Here is an 11,960-nt window from a genome sequence, read left to right on the forward strand (position 1 = left end):
GGAGACGTTAATTTTAAATAAAAGTGTTTAACTCGCAAGTTGAAGTTCTACTGTACTGAGTGAGTACCCCGTACACCCCTTGGATCAGTCTCATCTACTGTGTGCTTTTTGGACAAATACATTTACAGTACCAGTAGATTGGAAAAACAAATTGACTTGTATATTTAATTGTGTTTCATTGTAGCCAATAAGCCATATCTAATTGTATTTACATTCCGCAAAGCATGTGAAAATACAGTCTGAACATCACAAAAATTTGACAAAATCAGTCAGCCATTTTGAATACTCTGTTCAGAACGTCTTTGGTAATTTCCGTAGAATGACGTCACTGGAGTAACACTTCTGCACTCTGACCCTATCAGATCAGTCATACTGAAAAAACGCAACAATTAGAGAGATACTGTATGTGCTGTCTATCATTCACAATCCTTATGTAAGACATGAACACATATGTTTTAGTTTTTTTTATGCATTCTAAGTCGTAAATAAATCCATAAAAAGTCAGCTAACAATGTACTCAACGGGGGCTCTCTATTCCGCCCACAAAACCCTCTAAATAACCATTCAAACCTCCAAACAATACTCTATACATATCGTGACCTGAATATTGACCAAATTTTAGCGATGTTATTATAAGTGTTACCACAGACAGACAATTTTTTAGCGGAGGATTGATAACACAGAGCTAAATAGCCCTCTGCTGCTTTTACTGTGAGCCGGGAACAATCTCCTGCCGCTCCCGCATCATCGTGTCTCGGCTCGTCAAAGTTATTCTAGATTATAAATCATCCCTCTCATCTGGATAATAGGAGGATTTAGCCATACATCTAGAAGTTGTTCATCCACGATATTCAATTCATACTTGGGGATGAAGACAAACAAACACAACTGAAGACAGTGTCTGCAGGGAGACTGTTCCTTGTTAAACCTTTGTGTGCATCATGATTAATTCTTCATATAAATGGAAAGGTATGGACATCCTATCAGTCATCATCAAAGTAAAAGCAGACATTGTACAGTAAGCTATTGTTTTATCATGTTTGTATTTCTTGTTTGGCACTTAGCAACACTGCTACATGATGCTTAGTGTTTCACTAAAACTGTATCTGTTCAGCAGAGCTTCTAAAACTTGTAGCTCATCCTCTTTATATTCAGGATCAACAATATAAGTGTCTGGATCATAATTTTTCCCAAAGTAATCGTTGGCTCTCACAATGTCTGCATGATTTGCATTGATTTTGGGATCTGTGGTTCCTACCACTACGTTAGACAATGACGTGCCTGGCTAGCTCATTATCTCTCAAAAAGGCTCGGGAATCTCAAAGAGTTTGACACTATTTTGATCATATTTATTTACTTGCACAGTTTGTAAGTATTTTTGGTGTTACATATACATCAGATATATAAGGTAATAGCTTCAATATAAAGGCAACTCGTTTTTCCACTCTACTGGTACTTTAATGCATACCGTACTTGCCAACCTTGAGACCTCCGAATTCGGGAGATGTTGAGGTGGGGTAGTATATATTTTCAAGTCTTTCTTTTATATATATATATATATATATATATATATATATATATATATATATATATATATATATATATAAATAATCCGTTCATGAATGAGTATATCCGTTCGGCCACCGTGTTCAATGGAGAAGTCTGATCTACAAAATTTGCAGGCAGCATACCCCTTCACCTTCGAGCTGTCCTGGATGAACTGAAATTATTTTTCCAATCATTTTGGAACTTGCAAGCGTACTTCTTCTTACTCGTCGTCGCCATGTCTCTGCTTCGTCTGTTATGTTTTTTGGACATTACTACTTGCCGTAGTTTTGAAGCAATGCATAATGGGAATCCGGATGTTGTGTGTCAGTGTATTAACGTGCCAGTTGGAATAAACACACGCTGAGAAATAGCTCAGTGCCTGCCTACTTTATGGGTTATAGATAAACCTTTGGATAACGAAGACATATATAATAGTCTCCCTTTCCTAGTCTGCCATTAAGGCACGCCCCCAATATTGTTGTCCTGGTGGAAATCGGGAGAAATTCGGGAGAATAGTTGCCCCGGGAGATTTTCGGGAGGGGCACTGAAATTCGGGAGTCTCCCGGAAAAATCGGGAGGGTTGGCAAGTATGCTTTAATGTCACAATAGAACCCTAACATTAACACTAGGCAGCCTTACTTCTTGATGTGAGCCAGGGCCATATTTTTGGTAAACACCATGCTGAACAGGTTGAAGACTGTGCCGAGCTGCTCCGTCAGCGACCTCACTTCCTTAATTCCCTCCAAGTCGCCTAGGCTGGCGAGGCTCTGGACCAGTCTGGTAATGGCAAGCTGCGAGGGTACTTGGTCCTTCTGTAGCATGGACTTCAGGGTATCCAAAGCGTCTGTGGTAGAGCATAAGATGTTTGCCAAAAACAGGGGTGTCCAATTTATTACAAATTAGTGTAAAACCTTTTATGTAATTCATAAATAATGACAAGGGATGAAACGATATTGTAGATACTGCGGTATTGCAGTTTCAAAATCATCACAATAATGCAGTGATGTCTGACGATATGAAACGAAAATTAGTGAGTGTAGTTTTTTTCTGCCGCTTTTGAAATGGACGGTCTAAAAATAAACTACATTTCCCATAATACTTTGCCCAGCGTGGGACCAGAGGGCATGACCGGAAGCTAGGGGCATGAAACACAAAGGGGAGAAAAGGAGGAAGCATGCGGGAAAACTGTGAGCCAAGTAGGTAAGAGGAATTGCTTTTTAAGGACATTTCATCAGTCCATCCATACCATTTTAAATGATGTTGCTAACAAACAAGGCAAACAAACCCCAGCGAAAACATAACCTTTGTCTCCAGCGTTTCCAAGGCGACATAGAGCAGGTCACAATGCACTGCCGCGAAAGGAAAGTGTGTGGTCTTTGCCCACCACGGGAAATATGAGGAGCTACTCAATAAACCATCACCCGGAAAAAATTTGAAGATTTGAAGCCAGCGAAGCTTAACATCAATTTTTGAGGTATTTACTTTATGAAAAAGTAAAAATGTATATAGTTGCTTAAAACAGTGGATGTTTCCGCACAATTCTTTGCACTTAAAAATACATGTTTGTAGTAATTAATATAGTTAGAACATTTTAGCATTATGTTTGTGTTGAAATTCAATACGTGTGTGTTTATCCTAAACATTCTTGCCACTTAATTTTACACACCATGGCTTTTTAACAACTTTTATTATTATTATTTTTTTAAATAAACAATTCCACAATAATATTGTACTGTGGCCCTAATACCGTGATAATATTGTACCATGAGAGTTTGATATTGTTATATCCCTAATAGGGTTGTCCCGATATCAATAAATTGGTACCGGTACCAAAATGTATATCGATACTTTTTGATACTTTTCCCAAATAAAGGGAATTACAAAAAATTTCAATATTGGCTTTATTTTAACAGAAAACCTTACAATACAATAAACATTTTCCTATTGCACTCAAAGAACAATTTTACAAGGTTAAAATATAAATTAAAAGGCATTAAACACATTGGGCTTTTCTTTACAATTTACAATTTTCCATATTACATATAGTCTGCCAAAATCAAGGATTAGTTAAAATAGAACAAAGTTTTACTGACATTATATGAAATGCTTCATGATTTATGTTTGCCAATCCTGGTCTGTGCTTTAAGAAAAATACAATTATTAGTAAATACTAAAAACAAAACTATGGATAAATGTACACAGATAAGTCACGTAGCAGGTAAAACACACATTAGTTCAAAGTTAAAACACAAACTCTAGGAATTTGTTACAAAATTCTGTAATTTCACTTGCATTAGTTGACACTAATTAGGCGGTTTTAGCTCCACTAATAAAGCAACACTTGCAGCGCAACGCCTCCCTGTTTAAAGCGCCACCTTCATCGTTAGTTTTGAAGCCCAAATACCGTCATATTGCGCTTCATGCACCCTTTTTATTAACCACCAGTAGAATTGCAGTTTTTTGCCATTCTTCCACTCCACGACGTTATTGCTTGTATACACATTGTGTGTGCGTTTTGACACACTCAACATCGTGCGCCTGGGCTCTGTCGTCCCTGCCGGAGGGCGGCATTCGGATTAAAGAACGGTACTGTTATTTTCAAAACGAATATAGCACAGATTTAAATTAATTAGTATTGCAGTACTTTATTAGTACAAACCTAATAATGACTTATTTTTATGGTATGTCAACGTCGAAATCACTGCACTTTGGCCTATCAATGGTGTGTGTGCGAGTTCAACACTCACCTTTAGCCTGGCCTCTCTTGCTGAGTGTGACGACGATCAAATTGTTGGCAGTGTCACTCAGCTGGAAGCTTGGCACATGAGACAGGGCACTAGAAAAGAGTTAAAAGGCCGCATATACTTAAGATCAAGCCAAATGTTCTATTTGGGCCAAATATAAAAGGCAAAGCTTATGAAACTGGGGCGACCGAGTTAATATCTTTGTGGCGTCTTAGAACTTTGCAACATTAGAAGGCATTTGGGAAAGTAATCCTGCAGCGGACAAGCACACGAGACAATAGGCGATGCATGACTGACAGCATGTTTGAGCCTCTTACGTGACCCTGACAATAATATAGACATGAATCGCTTGATTGATGTCACAGTGCATGTGATGTCACAGCCTGTACATGTTCTCTATATCTGGCTCGGGTATTATTTTAGCAAAGGAACATTTTCTGCTCCACCTCTTTCCTTATTCCTCCTTGGCCAGGTCTTTTTGCTACATTTCTTTGCTACTAAAACATCAATCACACTCCCCTTTTTTCCCAGTCACGCTGCAACCAGATTAATCCATCTGTTCATTCAAGTATCAGGCGAGGCAGTCCTTATCGCCACAGCGACACCAGGGCCAAGCAGCACCTGGAAGCCACTTGGGACAGGGTGACAGGGATGCCAAGGCAGTGTGGATAAGAGCGAGATTCAAATAATTCTTATCAGGTGGAGGGACATCAAGAGGCTCTCACCTACTCTTGACGCACTTTCACTACTGAATTTTACATCCCGGTTCTTACTCCACGTCACACCCCCACCCGATCTCTTAATCTGACTGTAAGCGCCCCCGCTGCTCAATTCTGTCTGGATTACCTCATAACAAACAGACACACACGCACAAAGAATTAATGCCTATAGCGTCTTCATTAACCTCGCTCATGATTAAATCTAGTTCGCGTTCCCCCACTTAGCTCTTTTTATCTCCTTATTGCTCGCCAGTTTCATCTCGACTCTCCTCTCAGCTCATTTCACTTCTCAGCGAGAGTGCAGATAAAAACTGAGCTTTCATCGAGGCGGGGATGCCGTAAACCGGTTCAAACACAAGAGCGGAGATGGGTTATCGCTTGTACTGCACAGGTCTTAAAGCGATACGATTATTTCTCATAACATGAGAGACAGAATCATGTAGGCAGATAAAAACAAGGAGTTTGTCCCCCTTTTCCCCTACAAATTAGTTATAGCATTGCTCAGTAAGTGGTTGCTTGTTTTCCTCTGAAGGACAAAGAAATCCATAAAACGGGAATAAAAAAAGATTGGTCGCCCTAAGCTTGGATCTTTTATACTAGAGATCGAACGATATGATACTGATTATTCTCAATCAATCAATTTATATTTATAAAGTGCTTTTCATACATAAAAGAAAAGCAACACAAAATGCTTTACAGATTTAAAAACTATACCCTGATGACCCACATCCCCCATCATCACACACACACCCACCCACCCCCACCCCCCCACCCACCCCCACCCCCACCCACACACACACACACACACACACACACACACACACACACACACATGAACAAATTAATGTTTGGATGAATACAGAGGAGCCAGGTGAGTAAACACTATCACAGGAGCCATCTGCACCAGGATATCACCAGACCACGGCCACCAGGACGCTGAAAACCCCTGATATTGTATCTGCTGATAAAGCTCTGATGTAGTTGTTCAAAAGAAGAAAAAAAAGACACAATCGATGAAAAGAGGCCGATACCGACATACGTCAAAATGCCAAATATTGGCACTGATAATCAGTCGATCCCTAATTTATACTCCTCACATATCCTCTATCTTCCAGCATCACCATGTGTCAGGAATTAGAAGATGAATGAGCATCTTAAGAAGTTAAAATGTGTGTGTGTGTGTGTGTGTGTGTGTGTGTGTGTGTGTGTGTGTGTGTGTGTGTGTGTGTGTGTGTGGGGGAGGTTGGGGGGAGTCAAAATGCAATAATTGCAACTAGGATTGTTCGGCCTTGCTGTTTTATTTAATTTGGATCAGCACCAATTACTGCTTACATTTTTCATCGGAGCATTATTTACTAACAAATAGATTTTTTCACTGTAAGTCCCCCAATGTTAAAATAAAAAACCTGGATGTGCACCAGAAATTTAATGGCTTCTTCTTTGTATCATGGCGCACTCTTGACAAATGTAAGTACTTTTTAACTGTATTCTGTTCACCAACAACAGACGGACTACACTGTTAAGTGATTTTGGCTTTTAGTTTGATGGATTTTAGTCAAGTTGACAGAACAAATTGCCCATCACAACTAAGTAAGAAGTGTTATGACAACTTCAAGTAGAAAAAAAGGACGAAAACCCATAGTAAGTTAACTTCAGAAAGTAAGTCAAGGTGGGTCTCTTCCCTGATACGCATGCACTGTTGAACGTTCAAAATCTGACAAAATAAGTTCAACCAACATCTTTTTCAAATGGCAAGTAGTATCAAATTCATATTCAATTAGGGCGGCATGGCTAAGTGGCCGTCTTGTAACCGATACCGGCCTGGAGAGCTCATGTCGAGGTATCCCTGAGCAAGACACCAAAACACCTACCTGCCATGGTTAGCGCCTTGCATGGCAGCTTCCGCCATCAGTGAGTGAATGTGTATGTGAATGTGATGTATAATGTTGATAGCTTTGCGTATCGTCTAAAGTGTAGTGAAGCGCTACATAAATTCAGACCATTTACCATGTTGAGCCAACTTGATTTACAGTTGCAGGAACTTGATAAAATAAATTCAAACAACTTTTAAAGTTATCAATATTTTGAAGTTTATCTTACTTGATACAAGAAGTTGAGTCAACATACTGAACGTTGCAACAAGTCATGTTTTGAAGTGCAATATGCTTGACACTATAAATTGACTCATTTAATCTTGTTGCTTTGCTGAGTTAAGTTGAGTCAACTTTTTTTTTTTTTTTACAGCATAAGAAAATTGTTTTAACTAAAGAGAGGCCAGTTCTTTTTTTGCTCAGCAACCAAATCAAGAAGTAAACGTTCTGGTCTAGTGATACTTACATGTCTCTGACCACCATTGCGTCCTCCATGGATCCTTCGCTCAGCAGTGCACGAATCAGGTAATCGTAGAAGAAGGAGCGCAAAGTAACACCATTTTTGTCCGATTCCTTCAGCATCGCAAAGGCCTCTGAAATCATAATTATATTCATTGTCATGAGCAATATGATATATTTTTATGCCAAATTTAATTATGCATTTTATTTCTATGACTTTACTTTGCTGATTGGCGAAAATAAATGCAGTCTTTAGCATACATTCATATGTGATGGCCTACCACAAACAGATATGGCGCGACCTGTTCGCCCTCGCACATATACACATCATAATGGGCCTGTCTGTAAATGTAGCTTGTCGTTACAACTCCGTACAGTAGATGGCATTATATATCTGCCACCTGAGACGGTCTGTCCAAGAATAAGACGACAAAAGGGTCTGTGTTTTTAACTTAGCGACTTGTTTTGGTCTCTTAGGACAATTTTGGACGGCATGGCTCGTGTGGTAGAGCAGCTGTGAAAGCAACCTGAGGGTTCCAGGTTTGATCCCAGCTCCCGACAGCCTAGTCATGTCCATTGTGTCGTTGGGATAGACACTTCACCCTTACTCCTGATGGGTCATGGTTAAGGCCTTGCATGGCAGCTCCTGCCATCTGTGTGTGTGTGAATGGGTGAATGTGGAAATAGCATACTTGCCAACCCTCCCGATTTTCCCGGGAGACTCCCGAATTTCAGTGCCCCTCCCGAAAATCTTCCGGGACAACCATTCTCCCGAATTTCTCCCGATTTCCACCCGGACAACAATATTGGGGGCGTGCCTTAAAGACACTGCCTTTAACGTCCCCTCTCACCTGAAACATTCACCCCTTAAAAGCCGCATGCTGTCTAGGCGTCCGCTTTTCCTCCATATAAACAGTCACATAATAATGTAGCGTTGGACGGGTTTAACAATGGTCTTTACTCGAAGATGTCAAGAAATGAGGACACGTTGTACGACCTTTTAACTGGTTTAATGAAAACGCAAGGCATACTTGATCAACAGCCATACATGTCACACTGACGGTGGCCGTATAAACAACTTTAACACCGTTACAAATATGCGCCACACTGTGAACCCACACCAAACAAGAATGACAAACACATTTCGTGAGAAAATCCACACCATAACACAACAGAACAAATACCCAGAATCCCTTGCAGCACTAACTCTTCCGGGACACTTCAATAGCATCTACGGCTTTTGGAGCTCAGTGCACAACTGCACACACAACAAAAAGGAGACGAAGCAGAAGAACGAAGAAGAGACATGGAGACGACGAGTAAGAAGAAGAAATACGCTTGCAAGTTCCAAAATGCAGAAAAGCTCGAAAGGGAAGGGGTATGCTGCCTGCACCTCAACCCTTCCCCCCAACCACACCCCCCATCTCCCGAATTCGGAGGTCTCAAGGTTGGCAAGTATGGGAAATAGTGTCAAAGCGCTTTGAGTACCTTGAAGGTAAAATAGCGCTATACAAGTGTAATTAATTTACCATTTTACATTAAATTTCAGACATTCAATCACAGGGCTCTCAGACTCAATTTATTTAAAATAGAGTCACGGTGAGGCTGCTATTTTGTGTGTATGTGTTTGTATGAGAGTGAATTGGTGATTTCCTATGATAATTAGGCTTTATCGCAGGCTGTACCATATCTTTACATGCTCATCATGTTTGGCAAACTTCCCTCTTCAATTTGGTATTTAATCAATATGTAGATTAAATCATATCATTTATTAGCAGTTACCGGTACTATATATTTTCGTACACGCTTCTGCTTTGGAAGACTTTGTATCTGTAAGTAATATGCAATTATAATAATTTGATGATTTGTTTATATTGAGAAATTTCATATTATAGAATGCAATATTGTTTAATTAAAGGGGCTATTTGCAACATTTACACAGATGTCTAGAGGGTACTAACTTTCCAATGTTATATCCCACCCTCTTACAGTTTCTATGACGTAATGACTTAACTACGTACATACTGTACGTAACACTTGCACTCTCATTAGCTTTGGTTGTTGTTGGCTAATGACATCAATTTGGATAGTTAGCGTTAGCTGTCATTGAATGCATATTCTATCACAACGATAACATGTCTACAAATTGTTGGGTGCTTCTCTTAAACTGCGCATACGTGTTGACGAGACAGAGCGAGCAACTGCCGTAAACACCAATAATTGTATTCGGGCCGGTAAAAAAAAGTTTTTTTTACACAAACTTAGTAATTGTGAAAAATATAGACAGTTTGAAAACAAATATGTTCTGTTAAATCACTAATGGTAACTGATGGTCAATGGTGTTCTTGTTTTTTGCTTCAAAAATGTAACTCTGACCAAGTTGCAAACAGCCCCTTTATGGACACTTATTACGTATGCCTAGCTTGTGTGCTATTGTGTGCTTAGCTGTTGGGTAGCTGCCAGCATCTCCTAGTAGCCTATAGCCTGTTATGTTTACCTTTTATAAAGGACTTGACTAAAATACAAAAAAAGATCAAACTTCGGTGCTTATTGGAGGACATATCGATGTTTACTGGCTGTCCAGCTTTGCACAATTAAACGCACTGTAGGACTGCTTGTATCGGTGCGCTTAGGTCAGTGATTTTAGATGCAAGCCGATATAATCTGATGCTTTTTTTTTTTCCGGATATGGGATCGATATCTGCTATCAATATGGGCTTTGGATACCCCAGTTCTGCTGCCTCATAGTGGGCTAGGGTGTGTTGATGTTGACTGTAGTTCATTTCAGCATTTTGACAGATTACATAGTAACATTGAATAAAAATGAACATTATAAATTGCCATGTAACCGATTACATCTTCATTCATTGTGATTGGAAATGGGGCTGAGTGCATCTTACCTTTGGTTTTTCCCTTATTGCAGAGGCTGATCATTCGCATTTGGTACTGGGAATCAATTCTGGTATCTTTGAGGAAGGGTGCTGCTGGTTTGGCAGGCTGTGTGCCCTCGGCCTCTTGCTCGTACTGTAAAAAAGTCTGGAAAGAAAACACACACACAAGATCAAACACAAGCTGATGTTTCCAACACAACACTAACACTTGCAGGGCTCTAACAAGTCGCTGCACATATTCAACTTGTGTGTGTGTGGGAGAGATGCACTGTGGCCAGGCCAGGGCCCACACATGATGCTCGCTCACCCGTGTAGCTGTGAGGGGAGGGGTTAAGCTGTATTGGCTGGGGGCAAATTAGGGCGGACACCCGGGGGGGTATACAGAGAAGCGTACATGTTAAGAGAGTGGGAGCGCGGACGTCGACTGGAGTGCCCCTGGGGTCACCTAGTTCATCGCTCGGGGCAACACCGGTCACTTCCTTTCTCGTCAAGGCTTGGGGCTCACATGTGTGCGCCAATGCTGGTGAGGAGGGGGCGTTTTAAAGCAATTCACTGCGAGTTTGTTGTCCTAAATCTTAAAGATGTTGTCTTTAAGTCAGCTTTCATACAAGAGTACGCAAGTATCTAGGCAGCGGTGGCCATATGGTGTCTTTTAGCTGCTGACTTAATTAATTGGGCATTAAAGATTTCCACACAGCATCTAGCTGTAATTCCTTGCACCAGTCAGCCGCTCTGATTGACCACACTGGAGATAGCAGCTGCAATCCTGTTTGCTCGGCATGTAATGAACAGAGGCTTAACGGTGGAGTGTGGCGGGGGCAGCCAGCAGCCCATAAGAGTATTTTTTATTTAATTTAAAGGAAGGCTTTCTTTGTACATACAAGAGGGGGTGAGGTCAATAAGCTCTTCAAGTGATCCAGTTTGCTGGGCTGTAATTGTTGGATATTTAAATGAATAGTTATGACAAGTGTCGGTATGGGGTGATAGCTGATAGTCTGTTCTTCTATCAGGAAGACAAATTACATTTGTAAAGCATACAAAAGCATAGTACCAAAGTGGTATTGTTTATTAGCATGATTACGCTAAAACTACATGACCACTTCCCCACCTTAGTTTACAGCCGTGTTTCAAAAGGTCAACTTGCTCTACCAACTCTACCAAGCGTGAGGAAGACTCTTCTGATGGTAGTACAATCAAAGATAAGAAAAGTGAAGCACCCAGAAAATGAAGAAATGCCGATCAACATTAGCTGCATGCCCGGTCCAAGCCGCTCAAACGCCGGGACCATCATTAAGGGTCAAGATGGTATCTTTGAACATTTGAAAGGATCTGCTCCTATGAAATGCACATTTATAACTTAGCACTCATTGCGACTTCCCTCACTTAATAACCCTTTCTCTAACTTTGTATTACTTGTATTCCGACAAATTATTTCTTCCCAGAAGTGAAAAACAGTGGTAGTCAACCAAGCTAAGATGGCTGTAGCACAAAGGGCCTAGATCTTCCTGCATAAAAGCAGATATGAGCAAAAAAATCTAACTATGCAATTGAATAGATTCCTATACTTTATCAAAAAACAATGTTTGCAGAGTGATAAAGTATTATTTGTCGGTGCTTTTCCCAAACATATCAGAATCAGAAATACTTTATTAATCTCCGAGGGGGAATACAAATTTTCAGCACAATCCCATTCAAGATCAGACAAACATTACAGGGAGACAGAACAGT

The 11,960-nt window shown here is 40.3% G+C and overlaps 1 protein-coding gene across 1 annotated transcript in view; it reads right to left on the reverse strand.

The window, feature by feature from the left end:
* lrpprc (leucine-rich pentatricopeptide repeat containing) overlaps positions 1 to 11,960 on the reverse strand; it is a 150,512-nt gene that overhangs the window by 24,755 nt on the left and 113,797 nt on the right. Inside the window, exons 29-32 of the mRNA XM_061965277.2 lie at positions 10,242 to 10,377; positions 7,349 to 7,475; positions 4,296 to 4,384; positions 2,188 to 2,392 (exon numbers count right to left, since the gene is read on the reverse strand). Of these exons, the coding sequence (XP_061821261.1) occupies positions 2,188 to 2,392; positions 4,296 to 4,384; positions 7,349 to 7,475; positions 10,242 to 10,377 (557 nt within the window). The remainder of the gene's footprint in view (positions 1 to 2,187; positions 2,393 to 4,295; positions 4,385 to 7,348; positions 7,476 to 10,241; positions 10,378 to 11,960) is intronic.

The sequence above is a fragment of the Nerophis lumbriciformis genome, linkage group LG02 (assembly GCF_033978685.3).
Source record: "Nerophis lumbriciformis linkage group LG02, RoL_Nlum_v2.1, whole genome shotgun sequence".
Taxonomy (NCBI): domain Eukaryota; kingdom Metazoa; phylum Chordata; class Actinopteri; order Syngnathiformes; family Syngnathidae; genus Nerophis; species Nerophis lumbriciformis.